Source organism: Somniosus microcephalus, chromosome 13 (genome assembly GCF_052327205.1).
Source record: "Somniosus microcephalus isolate GS21.2 chromosome 13, FLI_Smic_1.0, whole genome shotgun sequence".
In the NCBI taxonomy this organism is placed as follows: Eukaryota; Metazoa; Chordata; class Chondrichthyes; order Squaliformes; family Somniosidae; genus Somniosus; species Somniosus microcephalus.
In genome coordinates this window covers 70574159-70592970 of record NC_140999.1, presented here as the reverse complement: position 1 = coordinate 70592970, position 18812 = coordinate 70574159, and the positions used below count along the sequence as shown (strand labels likewise).

At 48.8% G+C, this 18812-nt stretch overlaps 1 protein-coding gene across 3 annotated transcripts in view; it reads left to right on the top strand.

Annotated features, from left to right (window-relative positions):
* Nucleotides 1-18812, top strand: part of LOC147108403 (lysine-specific demethylase RAD23B-like) — a 56829-nt gene that overhangs the window by 24570 nt on the left and 13447 nt on the right. For all 3 annotated transcript variants that reach the window (XM_086005008.1, XM_086005007.1, XM_086005009.1), the window contains exons 3-5: nt 12609-12688; nt 16366-16691; nt 18327-18382. In XM_086005008.1, the coding sequence (XP_085861134.1) occupies nt 12609-12688; nt 16366-16691; nt 18327-18382 (462 nt within the window). The remainder of the gene's footprint in view (nt 1-12608; nt 12689-16365; nt 16692-18326; nt 18383-18812) is intronic.

The following is an 18812-nucleotide window of genomic DNA, read 5'->3' as shown; positions in this document are numbered from 1 at the left end:
TTGGAAAGGGATGGACTCATCCACTGCGTGCATTGTGGCCTTCGCAATGTCTCCTTTTATGAGGGAGAAGGCAGCGCATGCTTCTGCTGTCAGGGGGAAGGAGGTGGACTTCATGAGGGGTCTGGCTTTGTCCGCATAATTGGGCACCCATTGGGCATAGTAAGCGAAGAGCCCCAGGGTTCTCTTCAGTGCCTTTTGACAGTGGGGAAGGGGAAGCTCCATGAGGGGGCGCATTCTTTCGGGGTCGGGGCCGATGACTCCGTTCTCTACTACGCAGCCGAGGATGGCAAGGCGCGAGGTGTTAAATATACATTTCTCCTTATTGTAAGTGAGATTCAGCCGTTGGGCCGTACGGAGGAATTTCTCCAGATTAACATCGTGGTCCTGCTGGTCGTGGCCGCAGATGGTGACGTTATCTAGATAAGGAAACGTGGCCTGCAGCACGTTCTGGTCAACCATCCGGTCCATCTCCCTTTGGAAGACCGAAACCCCGTTGGTGACGCCGAAGGGAACCCTAAGGAAGTGGTAGAGGCGGCCATTCGCCTCGAAGGCGGTATACTGGCGGTCCTCGGGGCGGATAGGGAGTTGGTGATAGGCCGACTTAAGGTCGATGGTGGAGAATACCCGGTACTGTGCAATCTGGTTGACCATGCCAGATATGCGGGGAAGGGGGTATGCGTCCAGCTGGGTGTACCGGTTTATGGTTTGGCTGTAGTCGATGACCAGGCGGTTTTTATTGCCGGTCTTAACAACTACGACCTGGGCACGCCAGGGGCTGGTGCTCCCCTCGATGATGCCCTCCTTCAGGAGACGCTGCACCTCAGAGCTAATAAAAGCTCTGTCCCCGGCGCTGTACCGCCTGCTCTTGGTAGCGACGGGTTTACAGTCGCGGGTGAGGTTAGCGAACAAGGAGGGGGGCGGGACTTTGAGAGTGGAGAGGCCGCAGGTGGTATGCGGCAGGCGGTTTAAAAACTGCTGGTTGTAGACTGAGAGTGGGGGGAGGGGTCCACCGTATGCCAAAGTGACACTTTGGAGGTGGCATTGGAAATCCAGCCCTAGTAGGACGGCAGCGCAGAGCTGGGGCAGGACGAGAAGTTTAAAGTTTTTATATTCCGTGCCCCTAACCGACAGGGTCACCACACAGTATCCGCTGACGTCTGTTGAATGGGACTTCGACGCCATCGAGATCCGATGGCGCGTTGGCCGGACAGTGAGGGAGTAGCAGCGCACCGTGTCTGGGTGAATAAAACTCTCCGTGCTCCCGCTGTCGAACAGGCAGGTCGTGGCGTGGCTGTTTACCTCGATGTCCATCGTGGACCTGGATAGATGATGCGGGAGAGCTTGGTCAAGCGTGACGGAGGCCAGTGTATGGCTGAGTGTGCTGCTGTCGTCGGCAGGTGAGGCGGTGGTCGGGTCTGGAGACAACATGGCGGCTGAGTGCGGCGAACAAAATGGCGGAGAAGATGGCCGCCCCCACGACTCACATGAGGCACTGCTGGCGTCTGTGGCCTTGATCAAAGATGGCCACCCCACGACTCACATGAGGCACTGCTGGCGTCTGTGGTCTTGATCAAAGATGGCCGCCCCCACAACTCACATGAGGCACTGCTGGCGTCTGTGGCTTTCCCTCTGCAGGCGTTCGCGAAGTGGCCTTTTTTTCTGCAGCCGGAGCAGGTCGCGTTCCTTGCAGGGCAGCGCGCCCTTTGATGTCTCGCCTGGCCACAGAAATAGCAGCTGGCGGCCCGATCGCGGGGCTCCGCTGCCGCAGCAGGTCCCGGGGGTGGCGGTCCCGATCGATTCCGGGACGCCGTAGTAGGTCCCAGGGGCGGCGGTGCGAGGGGTATTGCGGCCGGAGTCGGGCCCGAGTCCCACGGTCGTGCAGCACTGTACCCGGAGTACGCCTCGAGGTCCCGATGGGCCACTTCCAGGGAGTGAGCGAGGGCTGTAGCTGCTTTCAAGTCGAGGTCCTTTGATTCAAGCAGTCTTTGCCGTGAGTAGTCGGACCGAAGGCCTTTCACGAAGGCATCACGGATATTTCCTTCAGCATGTTGTGCAGCCGATACAGCTTTAAAGTCACAGTCCCTGCCGAGTGTTTGTAGCGCCCGTAAAAATTCATCTACAGACTCTCCTGGCTGTTGCGAGCGGGATCTTAGGAGATGTCTGGCATACATTGAATTTACTGGGCTCCGGTACTGCTCTTTTAGCAGGTCGAGGGCCTCCTCGTATGTAGTAAGGTCCCGGATGAGTGCAAATACTTTAGGGCTCACCTGGGCGGTCAGAACTCTTAGTTTGTCGGCTTCCGATGGCACGCCGGAGGCTACCAGGTAGGATTCAAAGCAGCTCAGCCAGTGATCGAAGTCGAGGGCTGAATTCGCTGCCTGTGGATTTAGATCCAGGTACGGCGGTCGGAGGGCTCGCAGCCAAGTCGGCTGCTGGGGCTGGTCAGTCATTTCAAAATTTAGCCAATAAAATTGATATACCTATCAATTCATTCCATGAAAAGCGACGAGTTAAGATAGTAACTATAGGTTTTTATTGGCTAAATAACAGAGCCCACCCTCGTGGGTGATCGGTTCCAGCAAGGAAGAATACTAGCCAAGCAATCACCTTTATACCTGGGCAAGCAGGCGGAGCCATGGGCGGAGTCAGCTGAGGTATGCCTAGGTATAACAGTGTGCGAGGCAAGAGGTAACCTTGTGTAGGTGATAACAACAGTGTAACAATAACAGTGGTTTACCACACCAATGCCTAGTTTGTACAAAGGCTGAAGCTATTTAGGTGTAGAGGGGATACATTCACACTGGTGAGAAACTGACATGCAGGTGAAGTTGTACTAAATCCAGGAATTGTGCAGATGTTTATACATCTGTATGCTACTGTTATTTGTGTGCATGCATGTCATGACGAGGGCTCGTGCTCTAAACCACCTAAGAATTTTTCTCCTACTGTATTTATCTCCTTTCCCTAATAGGTTTCCCTATTGTAATTGTATTGGAACAAATACATCGTGCCTCAATACCAAGTGTTCGGATTTCAAGTTGTCAGTTGGCACCAGTCTTCGCATCACCATTAATACGTAGTTCATTAAACCTCCTGCATTTCTCACCTTGTAGAACTCACTTGCAGCTGGTGTGAAATGCACGTAAGATATGTAACTTCTTTGATTATAGCTGCGTAATCAGCTGCTTTTGTAGAAACTCGCGTCCAGTTTTGCAAGGTGTGAAAAGTACAGATAGTAATTGAGCTGCAAATCAATAGGGATTCGAAGATTAAGGTCCGTCGATAGACTCCAAACAGTTGGTGGTGGTTATGTGCCAATTAAGTGAAAAGTCAGGTGAGGTGTTAAGTGACAATGTGAGTTAACCACAGTAAATTGTTTTTAAAGAATTTAAGATGCATAGTGTTTCCAAAATAAAGCCATCACTTTCATGCTGTTTTAAAATGAATTTTAAAAGCTAATTACATTGAGATGTCCCCAAACACTGGACAGGCTTGTCCCAGAATCTGTCTATCTCTTGGCACAGAATTGGTCTTGAGGTGTTGACAAATTCTTGGAGCCCCAGCAATGTTCCCTCTAATTTTTTTTTGTACTGAGCGGGTCATGAACTCCTTTGAGCGTGACCTTTTCATCTGTGGGCAAATTTTACGACAGCAACTACTTAAAAACATATATACAGTAATGCCATATTACCACCCCACTGTCTCAAATCATGAGCCAATCAGACCACCGTCTCAAATCATGAGACAATCAGACAAGGTTCGATACAAGTTTAACATAACTTCCCTGCTTTTGAATTCTATTCCTCTAGAAATGAACCCCATTCCTCTAGAAATGAACCCCAGTGCTTTATTTGCACTTTTGTGGCTTTTTTAACCTGCGTTGCTACTTTTAATGATTTGTGAAGCTATATCCCTAGCTCCCTTTGCACCTTTACCCCATTTAGATTCTTATTTTCCAAGTGGGTAGCCGCCTTATTCCTCCTACCAAAATGCACCACCTCACATTTATCTATATTGAAATTCATTTGTTATTTACATGTCCATTCTGCAAGTTTGTTTATGGTAGAATTAATGAAAAGCTTTTAGTTCATCATGTACAAACTCTATTTAAAAAAAAATACTTGTCAGAAATGACTGGGATATAAAAGAACTGCATAATGCATTAACACTTCAGAAGCATCACTCAGTTACACGGTTATGCATCGGCAAACAATCCCAAAAGCCCAAGGTGAGCTGAAAGAGGCACATCTATTCATGCAATTAGTATTAATTTTAACGTATTGGCCCATCCCTCATGTCACTATATCAGTGGCAGCAAGAGCAGCGGCTTTCGTATGGCGCTGACGTGCTGTACGTCCACATAAGTAATTAGAATATTAATCACGATGCAACTAGACAACCAACAAATATAAAGTGCCGTAGTTCTTTAGTTCACAGTATTAAAAACAATAGAACGATTGAACAAGAAATGGTATCCGTATTTCCAACTTCAATCACTTCCATTAATAAACATTGCCTATTTGAACCAACACACCCTCCACGTAACATGTCAGAAATACAGCACTTATTCACAAGTGCAGAAAAACACACTCACAATTTGCGTCACCGAATTAAAAACAAAAAGCAGGTAAAGCTATGACTTAACAGAAATAAACATTCATCTTTCTTCCAGGACAGGAGAACCAATCAGACTGACTTGGAAATGTTTACTAATATGTTGACGTAAAGATGTTAATTTACGAATTTCGCTTCTAATGTTTTTCTCTCAAACATTCTCCACAATATTAATCCCTGCTCTTAAGAACATAAGAAGTAGGAGCAGGAGTAGGCCATACGGCCCCTCGGGCCTGCTCAGCCATTCAATAGGATCATGGCTGATCCGAATCTAGACTCGCGTCCACTTCCCTGCCCTCTCCCCGTAACCCCTAATTCCCTTATCTGCTAGGAAACTGTCTATCTCCATTTTAAATGTATTTAATGTTACAGCTTCCACAGCTCTCTGGGGTAGCAAATTCCATAGATTTACTACCCTCTGAGTGAAGAAGTTTCTCCTCATCTCAGTTTTGAAAGCGCAGCCCCTTATTCTTAGATTATGCCCCCTAGTTCTAGTCTCACCCATCAGTGGAAACATCCTCCCCGCATCCACCCGATCAAGCCCCCTCACAATCTTGCATGTTTCGATAAGATCGCCTCTCATTCTTCTGAACTCCAATGAGTAGAGTCCCAACCTACTCAACCTTTCCTCATACGTCAACCCCCTCATCTCCGGAATCAACCGAGTGAACCTTCTCTGAACCGCCTCGAGAGCAAGTATATCTTAAATATGGAAACCAAAACTGCACGCAGTATTCCAGGTGTGGCCTCACCAATACCCTGTATAACTGCAGCAAGACTTCCCTGTTTTTATACTCCATCCCCCTTGCAATAAAAGCCAAGATTCCATTGGCCTTCCTGATCACCTGCATACTAACTTTGTGTTTCATGCACCAGGACCCCCAGATCCCTTTGTACTGTAGCACTTTGCAGTTTCTCTCCATTTAGATAATAACTTGCTCTTTGATTTTTTTCTGCCAAAGTGCATAACCTCACACTTTCCAACATGATATTGCATCTGCCAAATCTCTGCCCACTCACTTAGCCTGTCTATGTCCTTTTGCAGGTTTTTTATGTCCCCCTCACTCATTGCTTTCCCTCCCATCTTTGTATCGTGAAAAGTGTTGTATTATTTTAGGTATTTCATAATTAAATAGAAATTCACAATCACTGGACGTCCCAAAGCGCTTTACAGCCTATGAAGTAATTTTGAAGTGTAGCCACTGTAATGTAGGAAACACAGCAGCCAATTAGTGCTCAGCAAGCTCCCACAAACAGCAATGTGATAATGACCAGATAATCTGTTTTAGTGGTGTTGATTGAGGGATAAATATTGGTCAGGACACTGGGGATAACTCCCCTGCTCTTCTTCAAAATAGTGCCGTGGGATCTTTTACGTCCACCTGAGGGAGCAGACGGGGCCTCGGTTTAACGTCTCATCCGAAAGCGGCACCCTCCGGCAGTGCAGCACTCCCTCAGTACTGCACTGGAGTGTCAGCCTAGATTTTTGTTCTCAAGTCTCTGGAGAGGGACTTGAACCCACAACCTTCTGACTCGGGCAAGAGTGCTACCAACTGAGCCATGGCGGACACACACATAAGGGGAAACAAGCTTCATTTTACTTTCAGTTTTTAATCTTCTATTTCAAACATTCATACCAAATCGAAATTATACATTATCAGTTTAATCAAAATATTTTCTGTGTCTTTCTCAATAAACAGAGTGGTTTCTTCTAAAGTAGCTACCTGCAATTACATAACACTGGTTTCTATTAACACTTCACTAAACATTTAAGAGGAAATCTGTGTTTACATTATTCCTGGGACTTGTTCGGACTATAGAACGACAGACAAAATAAAATGGTTTGTGTTTTTCCCCTTTTTTGGTTCTCTTCCTAAACGTCTTAATCTTTTTTTACAAAAGTAATATGCAACTCCTACAGATCCTCCCCTGCCCTCCCTCTGAACAGCATGGTTGCATGTTTGTGTAAAGCTACTCACTTCAGTCGATCATACAAAATCAAATATTGAGAAGTTTCAATTTTAAAATGTTTTAAGCAATTCAGAGCCTCTTTAAAAGCATTTGGACTTCAAGACCTGGTTGAAACTTGTTTAGATGAGGGGAATATTGATTTTTGCTTTTTTCTTCCAAAATCAAAATTTGGGATGGGGGGTGGCGGTGAGAGAAGTGTTTTTAACATTCATTTTTTGTGAAAAGTTCATTAAAAATCTTTTAATTCTTTCCAGTCTCATTGCAGCTTTGACAGAAGAAGTTGCTCCAAGTTTTTTTCCCCTCTTCAACGCTGTCGTTAAACATACAGCAAAAAATAATAAAATAAACTCTAATTCCAAACGGAGCTCAAATAAGAAAGTGAATAAAGTGATTAAACTACCTATCACCAGCCTTGCCGATGAGTTGGGATCAGTTTTGGAGAAGTTGTTTCCTCTTTCTGCTGCCATTCCCTCTGTCTCTCACAGGTTCTGAGGTACAAACAGGGGCACAAACATTTTCCCCTCTCTCATAACATGATATAAATAACCCTGATAAACTCTTTCAAAAAGGTGACAACACCTGACAAAATATAACTGAAACTTACTGTGGGACATTCAACATCACTTTCCTGTATTTTTTTTTCTGGCTTTAAACAATTTTTAGCAATCTCTCAGTCTCTCGCTCGCTCTCACTCTTCTCTCCCTCCCCCCGCAGGCAGTCTGTCTCGCCCTCCCCCCCGCAGGCAGTCTGTCTCGCCCCTCCCCCCGCAGGCAGTCTGTCTCGCCCCTCCCCCCGCAGGCAGTCTGTCTCGCCCCTCCCCCCGCAGGCAGTCTGTCTCGCCCCTCCCCCCGCAGGCAGTCTGTCTCGCCCCTCCCCCCGCAGGCAGTCTGTCTCGCCCCTCCCCCCGCAGGCAGTCTGTCTCGCCCCTCCCCCCGCAGGCAGTCTGTCTCGCCCCTCCCCCCGCAGGCAGTCTGTCTCGCCCCTCCCCCCGCAGGCAGTCTGTCTCGCCCCTCCCCCCGCAGGCAGTCTGTCTCGCCCCTCCCCCCGCAGGCAGTCTGTCTCGCCCCTCCCCCCGCAGGCAGTCTGTCTCGCCCCTCCCCCCGCAGGCAGTCTGTCTCGCCCCTCCCCCCGCAGGCAGTCTGTCTCGCCCCTCCCCCCGCAGGCAGTCTGTCTCGCCCCTCCCCCCGCAGGCAGTCTGTCTCGCCCCTCCCCCCGCAGGCAGTCTGTCTCGCCCCTCCCCCCGCAGGCAGTCTGTCTCGCCCCTCCCCCCGCAGGCAGTCTGTCTCGCCCCTCCCCCCGCAGGCAGTCTGTCTCGCCCCTCCCCCCGCAGGCAGTCTGTCTCGCCCCTCCCCCCGCAGGCAGTCTGTCTCGCCCCTCCCCCCGCAGGCAGTCTGTCTCGCCCCTCCCCCCGCAGGCAGTCTGTCTCGCCCCTCCCCCCGCAGGCAGTCTGTCTCGCCCCTCCCCCCGCAGGCAGTCTGTCTCGCCCCTCCCCCCGCAGGCAGTCTGTCTCGCCCCTCCCCCCGCAGGCAGTCTGTCTCGCCCCTCCCCCCGCAGGCAGTCTGTCTCGCCCCTCCCCCCGCAGGCAGTCTGTCTCGCCCCTCCCCCCGCAGGCAGTCTGTCTCGCCCCTCCCCCCGCAGGCAGTCTGTCTCGCCCCTCCCCCCGCAGGCAGGCTGTCCCGCCCCTCCCCCCGCAGGCAGGCTGTCCCGCCCCTCCCCCCGCAGGCAGGCTGTCCCGCCCCTCCCCCCGCAGGCAGTCTGTCCCGCCCCTCCCCCCGCAGGCAGGCTGTCCCGCCCCTCCCCCCGCAGGCAGGCTGTCCCGCCCCTCCCCCCGCAGGCAGGCTGTCCCGCCCCTCCCCCCGCAGGCAGGCTGTCCCGCCCCTCCCCCCGCAGGCAGGCTGTCCCGCCCCCCCTCCCCGCAGGCAGGCTGTCCCGCCCCCCCTCCCCGCAGGCAGTCTGTCCCGCCCCTCCCCCCGCAGGCAGTCTGTCCCGCCCCCCCTCCCCGCAGGCAGTCTGTCCCGCCCCTCCCCCCGCAGGCAGGCTGTCCCGCCCCTCCCCCCGCAGGCAGTCTGTCCCGCCCCTCCCCCCGCAGGCAGTCTGTCCCGCCCCCCCTCCCCGCAGGCAGTCTGTCCCGCCCCCCCTCCCCGCAGGCAGTCTGTCCCGCCCCCCCTCCCCGCAGGCAGTCTGTCCCGCCCCCCCTCCCCGCAGGCAGTCTGTCCCGCCCCCCCTCCCCGCAGGCAGGCTGTCCCGCCCCCCCTCCCCGCAGGCAGGCTGTCCCGCCCCCCCTCCCCGCAGGCAGGCTGTCCCGCCCCCCCTCCCCGCAGGCAGGCTGTCCCGCCCCTCCCCCCGCAGGCAGTCTGTCCCGCCCCCCCTCCCCGCAGGCAGTCTGTCCCGCCCCCCCTCCCCGCAGGCAGTCTGTCCCGCCCCTCCCCCCGCAGGCAGGCTGTCCCGCCCCTCCCCCCGCAGGCAGTCTGTCCCGCCCCTCCCCCCGCAGGCAGTCTGTCCCGCCCCCCCTCCCCGCAGGCAGTCTGTCCCGCCCCCCCTCCCCGCAGGCAGTCTGTCCCGCCCCCCCTCCCCGCAGGCAGTCTGTCCCGCCCCCCCTCCCCGCAGGCAGTCTGTCCCGCCCCCCCTCCCCGCAGGCAGGCTGTCCCGCCCCCCCTCCCCGCAGGCAGGCTGTCCCGCCCCCCCTCCCCGCAGGCAGGCTGTCCCGCCCCCCCTCCCCGCAGGCAGGCTGTCTCCTCTCCCGCTCCCCGCCGCCTCTCCCCGTCCCCGCCCCCCCCCCCCCAAAAAAATCCGCAGCCTCGCTCCCTGCAGCCTCTCCCCCCTCGCTCCCCCCCCCCCCCCCACAGCCACCAACGGATCCAGATCTCCCACGGAGCTGAAGAAAATGTGGCCGGAACTATTTGGTGCTGTGCGTGTGCGGCCTCAGTAAAAGTTGCGCATGCGCAGAAGGCCACAGAAGTACTCATATGGATAATCGCAGCATTCACATTCGGTCCCTCCGGGTCTGACCTATATCGGGTCCCAGCGCGCAGGCGCCGAAGCCCGCTCCTGCGGGCCTAAAGAACGAAACATAGAAAAATAGGAGCAGGCGTAGGCCATTCGGCCCTTCGAGTCTGCTCCGCCATTCAATATGATCATGGCTGATCCTCTATCTCAATACCATATTCCCGCTCTCTCCCTATACCCGTTGACGCCTTTTGTGTCTCGAAATCTATCTATCTATCTCCTTCTTAAATATATTCAGTGACTTGGCCTCCACAGCCTTCTGTGGTAGAGGGACCACCGTCTGAGGGAAGAAATTTCTCCTTATTGCAGTCCTAAATGTCCTACCCTGTATCCTGAGACTGTGACCCCTAGCTCTAGACCTCCCAGCCAGGGGAAACATCCAGTCTGTCTAGCCCTGTCAGAATTTTATACATTTCAATGAGATCCCCTCTCATTCATCTAAACTCCAGTGAATACAGGCCTAGTCAACCCAATCTCTCCTCGTATGACAGTCCTGCCATCCCAGGAATCAGTCTGGTGAACCTTTGTTGCACTCCCTCTATGGCAAGTGTATCCTTTCTTCGGTAAGGAGACCAAAACTGCACGCTCTACTCCAGGTGTGGTCTCACCAAGGCCCTGTATAACCGTAGTAAGACATCCTTGTTCCTGTACTCCAATCCTCTTGCAATGAAGGCCAACATACCATTTGCCTTCCTAACTGCTTGCTGCACCTGCATGTTTACTTTCAGTAACTGGTGTACAAGGACACCTAGGTCCCTTTGTACATCAACATTTCCCAATCTATCACCATTTAATTAATACTCTGCCTTTCTGTTTTTCCTACCGAAGTGGATAACTTCACATTTATCCACATTATACTGCATCTGCCATGTATTTGCCCACTCACTCAACTTGTCTAAATCGCCTTGAAGCCTCTTTGCATCCTCCTCACAACTCACAATCCTACCTAGTTCCGTGTCGTCAGCAAACTTGGAAATATTACATTTGGTTCCCTCATCCAAATCATTGATATATTGTGAATAGCTGGGGCCCAAGCACTGATCCCTGCGGTATCTCACTAGTCAGTGCCTGTGGGACGCGATTAAAAAGAGTGCCTGTGTGATGGAGCCCGTGACTGCGGGACTGCGCGGCCTGCAACACCTGGTGCACTGTGGCCTCGAGAGAACCGCACAGCTTAGGGGGAACAGTGAGCTCTAGCCATAATTACTTCTGGTTGTAGCTTGGTCAAAGTTTACCTCTTGGGGCTTGCTGAAGTCTGACACAGACAGCAAACACTGAACTGGATATGATTTATTTTAGTGTATAGTGCGTGTAGTATTGAATTTTTTTTTAATGTTTCGCTTTCTAGACTGAGAGGGCAAGTTTGTTCCTTTTTCATGGTGTGACTTCTTTACTCTCCTCTGAGGAAGTGTCTAGCTTCTTTTGTGCCTTTCTCCCCTCTGGATAGCAAAACTGACATTAGGTGCTCATTGTCACAGACCTATGTCCTATCACTCAAAATTTGTCAAGTTGCACATTAACCTTCGGAAAACGCGTTCTGTCCCTCTGGATATGGTCTGAGTCCCATGACTGCCAGTTGCATGCTATTGATTCTGTCATCCAGCTACTGGATGAAATTATAGCTATGGAAAAGCACATTATTTCAAGGAGGGATAGTTTCTACAGTTGCAGTGTCACAACACGTCATCTTGCAAAGATTTAGGTGGATATTGTGCTAATGTACAAATAGATTCTCAATATTGGTGACAGAGGAAGGAACAGATAACATGAAACAGACCAACACTGACCTCTAGGGGAAACCATAACCCTTGTCCTGTGTTGGTGTCTTAGCATCTGCTTTTCTCAGAAATGTGTTTGAACTGTGCAGTTTGTCTCGCCTTCAGTCACCGAGATCAATTGTCGTGCTTCCACCACGTCCCAAGCTAACTCCACACACAGCTCAGACCTTGGAGCCTTCCTGGTCTGTACATTAAAAAAAAATCTATATACACCCTCCATGAAGGACGTCAACAACAACAACAACTTGTATATTTATATAGTGCCTTTAACGTAGTAAAATGTCCCAAGGCGCTTCACAGGAGTATTAAGACAAAATTTGTCCCCAAGCCACAAGGCTGATGACCAAAAGCTTGGTCAAAGAGAGAGGTTTTAAGGAGCGTCTTAAAGGAGGAAAGCGAGGTAGAGAGGCGGAGAGGTTTAGGCAGGGAATTCCAGAGCTTGGGGCCCAGGCAACAGAAGGCACGGCCACCAATGATGGAGCGATTAAAATCGGGGATGCTCAAGAGGGCAGAATTAGAGGAGCGCAGGGGGGGTGGGTTGTGCGGCTGGAGGAGATTACAGCAATGGGGAGGGGTGAGGCCATGGAGGGATTTGAAAACAAGGATGAGAATTTTGAAATCGAGGCGTTGCTTAACCGGGAGCCAGGGGTAATGGGTGAGCGGAACTTGATGCAAGTTAGGGCACGGGCAGCCGAGTTTTGGATGACCTCATGTTTACGTAGGGTAGGCCAGCCAGGAGTGCATTGGAATAGTCAAGTCTAGAGGTAACAAAGGCATAGATGAGGGCCGTACCGGGGGAATAACCAGGGGGAGAGAGAGTAAATGTTTTAATAGGGACTAGGGCATCAAAGGTGAGGATGTGGTTGAGCAGATTGGTAGCTGTAGAAATGTTGTGGTGAATGGAGGCCCAAAGGCTGAACAGTTGGGATTTCGTAAGTGCAGTTGTAAGAGAGTTGGGAGAGTTTTTTTCCCCCCAGAGGATCAGTGAATCAGTTGGGGTTTTATGACAATCCAACAGCTTTCATGGTCATTTTTCTGGTGTCAGCCTACAAGTTACCAGATTTACTTAATTCAATTTAATTTGCCATGGTGGGATTTGAACTCATAGCCTCTGCGTTGCATGTCCACTACTATAATCACAAGGCTACTGTGCACTGTAGAAAATTAGGAGAATTGTCACCTTGGTTCTATAATGTGTGTCCATTAAGGCCCAAGCTCACTGCTGACTATTTGTTACAGGTAAAATCCTCAACGATGACACACAACTTAAAGATTACAAAATTGACGAGAAGAACTTCGTAGTGGTTATGGTAACAAAGGTAAGAGATTTGACGGGTGTGGGAGCTAGGTGGTGAAGTGTGTCACATAAAAGATCATTCACCTCCTTCTAGCAACATGGCTCAGATTAGTAACTTGGATGTAAGGTGGGCCACAGGTGCAAACCCAATTTGCATCAATCAGTGGTGCTGCCTAGCGGTTCAATGCACTGCACAGTTCATGTAAATTACATGCTATTTAAGGGAAGTCAATACAGGGGTAAACTGACGCCTTTATTTCTATAGGTTTTCTCACATAGAGAGCCATCTCAATATTCTGTTAGGTGGTGGATAGTAAGTGGATTACAAGCAAGAGGAGAATCTGATGAGGTTCTTTTGAAAATCGGATTTGAGGTGTTGAGGCAGAGGGAGAGAGTTTCAGTGAATGAGGGGTAAAGTGGATGAAGGAACAGTTGTCAATTGAAAGAAACGAGCAGGGAATGATAAGTGAGGTGCCAGAAGAACAGAGGGTGCATGTAGGAACTAGAAGACATAGGGAGGGAGGATAGCCATGGATAGGATTTAAAAGGGAGGCCAGGGGTTTTAAAATCAATCCTCTGGGGCACATGGAGCCAGTTAGGAATGAGTGCAGGTGAAAATGTGGACCATGGTAATTTGAATAAGTTGTTTATGGACAGTGGAAAATGTGAAGTTTGCAAGTAGAGCAATGGCGACATCAAGCCTCCAGCTGATAAAGGCATGGATTAGGGTTTTGGCAGCTGAGTCGGAGAGATGGGACGGAGGCGAGTGATGGTTTGAAGAAAAGCATTCTGTTAATTGAGGAAGGAAGTGAGACTCTGGGTTGAGCATTAGGCCATGGTTCTGCATCACAAGGTTTAGCTTAAGGTGACAGCCGAGAGGTTGATCAAGTTTAGACTGGGGGTTGTGCAGGTATATGCAGCAGCTGGAAGGCTCAACTTTTTCCTACTTTTAGCAGTAGGAAGTTTTGGCTAATCCAGATTTTAATGTCAACTAGGCAGTTGGAGAAAGTGGCAATGTTCCCCGTGTCAGTTGGTCACCGGGGGTTATTACATAAATGAAGAGGTGAGCTCTGGGATGGTGCCCTGGGTGACCATATGGACGCAAGCTATGGAGGCAATGCAGTGTCTAAGATGCAACAGTAGTGAGCTCTGACAGAGTATTGTGACAAAAGTGGCCTGCAGAGGAGAGAGACGTGAGGAGGTCCAAGCGCTCCTCGCATTTGATGTCTTAGCTGAGGGTGGAGAGTGCAGTTGGTTATGGTTGGAATAGTTTTAGTAGCAAAGAGGTGGAGTTTGAAAAAGTTCCTGCTGTCAAGTGATCCTAGAGTAGTGGGAGGACTTGCGTTCTGGAGCTTCCTTGATGCTGTGGACTGGCTGCTGCTCTGCAAACCAGCTTGCATGTCGTGGGCTGCAGATGGAGAATGCAGCTAGTGCTGAGATTTCCTCTGGGCCGGGTCTTTTGAGAGGTGCTTTGCAGCTGTCGTATAATATTCCTGATGATTGCTTCTGCTATACTGGCGTGAGGGGAGTTCACTATTTCGCTTAATGTCCATAAAGTCTAACTTTTAAATGTTATTCCCTCATTGATCTTGGAGTTTCTTGACGGGGAAGATGGGGAATCTCAGAATCATCCACGTCAGCAAGAAGTGGTTGTGTTATTTCAATACATCTATTTAGGTCCTGAATGGTTATGTGCATATTTAAAATGTGTTATAAAGGATGTTATGATTCTGTTGCCATGGGTCTGGTTGTTGGTGGGGCAAAAGTAAATTGAATATATTGGGAAAGCTATTGAAAGGAGCCTGCACAAAAGTGCACCACATTAGAGCTCCAGCGCAAGGTGCTCCTGAGTGTTGGCTTCCTGTCTGCAATTCTCCCTTCGGAAGGGAAGGAAATTGGGGACGGAATCACCCCAGACACACTTCCTGACACCCAGCAAAAGAACAGTATTGGCCTATGCTTGGCAGCAGGTCTTCAGTCTTCCCAAAGGTGCTGCTTGATGCGATGAGACTGGGAGCAGAAGTAAAGCGCATTGAAGAGGAGTTCGCTGAATTTGGATACTCAGCAAACATGAATGGGCGAGCCCATGGGGAGGAGGTGAGAGAGACCCTCTCCTTATCCTGTGGAGTTTTATTCTTAGTCATGCATGTTCAGAAAGATCTGTGCACCATAAAGCACCACTGAACCTTCATTTTACTGGCTGTAAACTCAAACCTGTTTTTTTTCACCAAACATCTTTGTGTGCTAATATCATTTGAGTTCTTGGGAAGGGACAATCTTATCAACATGCATTCATGCCTCAATAAGGGTTAACGTAAGCTCCAGTACAAATTAAATTGATAATGAAAGTTGCAACTGAGTTCAGCTGCTTTTATGTTGGGTTAAGTGCAGTACGTACTAATGTCACCAGCTCCCAATGTGTGGGTCTTGGGTCGCATGTTGGAAGCCTGTGGCACTGGCACATCTCGCATAATATAAACACAGCTCTCAAAGAATCTGTGTGTGTGTGTTCTGTTTTTTTTTAAAAAGCCTGTCAAGCCAGGACTAAAATAGCACAAACTTCATACTGTAACTCCATAAGGCACAAACATACATTTTGTCCTGATGCTAAACTTTTTTTGGTTTGTGTATGGTACATTGACTTTGTATTACGCTCACGCTTGGGTTTTCGCAACACTTCTAACTGACATATTTTGCAGTGTTCTTTCTTGAGTGCCTCTTGTATCTGGTTTTGATTGTGAAACTGCAGCACTCAATTTCTACCACCTCAACCTGCACAATTGTAAAATGCGATTGGTCTCTTGTTGCCTCAGGCTTTGCATTTTCAAAATACCCACTGATTTTTCTGTTACCTCAGCAAGGGTTTCTGGAAAAAAATAACTACAAAACTGCAGAGCATTCCTTGTTCCATATTCTAATCATCTTGACTCTTTGCTGAAAACCTAAAGCTGCATTGTGTGTTTCCCCCCCCCCCCCCCCCCACCTTTCTTATTCCCAAAAAACAAAAATGGGGAGGATATTGCTGTAGATTTTTGTTTCTCTTTTGCTTGTCTCCTTTGGGCCCCTCCTTTTGCTGCCAAGAAGGCAAGTAAGATGCTCCCAAGCCTCCCTGATGCTACTTTGGAGTCAGCATGAGACTCCCTCCAGTATTTCAATTTTTAGACAGCCCCGTTTTGTCTAAGTATTAAAAATGTAACTGCTGTGAGAGGAGCTGTGCATGTAGCTATCGCCATAACTGGCAGCAGAATGGAAGTTTCAGTCAGGCAGTATGAACCGAGTGCTACCTGGCTGAAACTTGAGTTGCAGCTACCAGCCACAGTCCAGTAGCCGCAACGAAATACAGCCATAGCCTTGCGGGATAGACGGTCCCATCCTTTCACACTCGAAAGGAATGGGACAAACAAATTTTCTCTTTCCCCCTGCCCTCCCCCATGTATTCACCCTGCAGATTGGGGTGGACTAGGCCATAATCTTCTGTATGATTTACTGGAAGGTGCCCTTGCACAGTGCAGGAATGGAAACTGGCAAAATATGGACTCTGGAGGAAGCCTGAGTATGAGTATCATTTGAGACTGGGATTAAGTTGGTGTCTTGGTTGGATCTGCCGTGGTGCTTGAGTACTCTTATTTGTTTTGGTATTATTCAGTGCGACTCATCTTATCACAAATTCGTACTTAACTTTTTCTTCTTTAAAAACAGCCTAAAGCAGCTCCTGCACCTGCACAACCAACAACACAGCCTGCTCCAGTGCCTGCTTCAGCGAGTACCACGGCAGCTGCCTCCACCTCCACTGCAACTCCGGCTTCAACTGCAATTCCAACCTTAATTGCAGATTCAGTTTCACCTTCAAGTCAAACTTCCACCCCTAACCCCACTCCAACCTCCGCTGCCACTGCTGTTGCCCCTGCCTCACCACCAGCTATAGTTCCAGCATCAGACCCTTCTAGTACAGTCACAGAGGAAAAACCAAAGGAGGAAGAAACAAAAGAAGAAACCAGTGCTGCTTCTGAATCACTTAACCCAAGGTACAATAAAGTTGGGTAGGGAAGGAGCAGGATGTTGGTACATGCGCTAGTTGTGCTGCAGGTAGGGAAGAAAGCAGCAGTACCCTGGGGGAAAGTCCCTTTGGGGCATTTCACTGAATTTTCAAGGGGGGTTTTGTTTGAGTTTGAAGAGCTTCAATTTTTTTTCTGGGACTTAATGTCCAGCTGCACCAATGAATAGAAGAAAGAAGAACAAATCGCTTCAGTCTTTTCCCTAATGCATCTGATTTTTCAAAAGATCCAATCAGGCTCATGAGAATTTTGGTCTCGAGCTGCTATGAATTTTTTCTTGGTTTATTGGACTGCGTGCAGTTTGCATTAAAATGACAGGATGTGCACGTGCACTGCAGGTTTATGTATTATTTGGATTGATGACTCGTGTTCTAAAATGTGAATTTACCAGGCTTTGTTTGCAGAAGATTTGTTGGTTTAGGGTTTGCCTTTTTTTAATTAAGTGTAGCACTCCAAAACATTTTCTTTTTATCTTTGGTATTTGTCTTTTTGCCCTTCCTGTTTTTTCTTTCCCCGTGTCTTCTCAAGCCATCCCCGGCCAACAGGTAGTCCAATCCTGGCCCTTAATCCCACCATAGAATGACATGGCTGAGATTGGGAACTCACAATGCGCAGTGTTGTGAGCGCAAGCCCATATCTTACCGTTCCATGGCAGAGTACATTGGGACTCCCAACACTTTGTACCATCCTCGTAGTGAGATTTTAAGCACTGACATCATTAATTTCCAGAAGATGTTCTTGGTATCTTGTTCATCATGGGGCTAGCAATAGCATTAGTGCTGCTGTCAAGAGATTTGGGTGCATCTAGCTTGCTTGTAGTTAATCAAACTCATTGTATCGCAGCAGTTTAAAAAAAAAAAAAAAAAAAAAAAAAAAATCCTGGTAAAGCAGCACATTGGTGCTCTGCAGTTCCCCATTTAATACGTCCACGATCCCAGCCCTGCTGTCAGACGGAAGTACTTAACTGAAGTTGCAAGCTTCTATATAGTATGAAAATTTTGGCCAGCTTGTTCCCATGCACCTCCTGGATGTTAGATCCAAGAGCAAGACGTGGCAGAAGGCTACCTGCCTGTCCGGTAATGAATGATGCAGGGAGAAATGCAGGGAGAAAATAAAATGAGAGCCAAAAGTATTTGTGGAAATATAATTTTAACTGGTCAGGAATGTTATTGTTTCAACATTTTTTGTATTTTGTTGCTCTCAAGTTTGCAGCTTATGCTGTACTAGATGGCAATGACTGTTTGTTTATTGAGAAGTAATTTCCAGTGATTACTACTCTGCGGTGTACATTATATGGAAAGTTGTGCAGCCGCTAAACCAGCAAACAGTCAATAATAAACTTTCTTTCATTGTTGGACACCAGGAATACAATTTGTTGCTGCGTTAAGTTGAGTGAGTCCTTAGTCACTGTTAAGTTGCAACTTTTGTGTTAAAAACACAAGCCTGCAGCTCAATGCAATCTGTATAGTTTGCTGTACTGATGCAGTGTGTTCATTGTGGGTACCTATTGTAATATTGGAACCATGCTCTGATCTGATGTTTCTATGTTGAGGTGCCAATATGATTGGTTAAGCGTCATTGTCGAATTGTGATCTGTTGTTTTAGATCTGCGGCTGAAGAGATTGACTTGAATCTGGTGGAAACAGCCTCCTCTACATTAGGTAAGATTGATCCAGTTTAATGGGAAGGATTTGTATTACTGCTGAAATAATAGTCACTGACACACATGAATTTACATGTGAAATTAATCACAAGGATTAATTTCACTATGTATTGATAATACATTGCATGCTGAAATTGGACATTCTACTCCTTATGTATATTTCAGTCACTAGGTAAAAATACAGTATATATAATACTAGTTGGAAAAGGTGACTGCTTACACAGGTACATTACTTGGCATTGTGTTGGCTAAGGAAAGTGTGCTATCTTCTGTAGTTGAATTTTCTGATTTCTTTCTTGCACACCTTTTCCTTCAAGGCTTTTCAACGCTATATTCTATTCTACAGCCAAAAGGATTAGCAGCTGACCTATTCTAGGCTGCTGCCTGTTCCCCTGACTGGTCAATAGCCAGTGTATGCAATTGGCTTG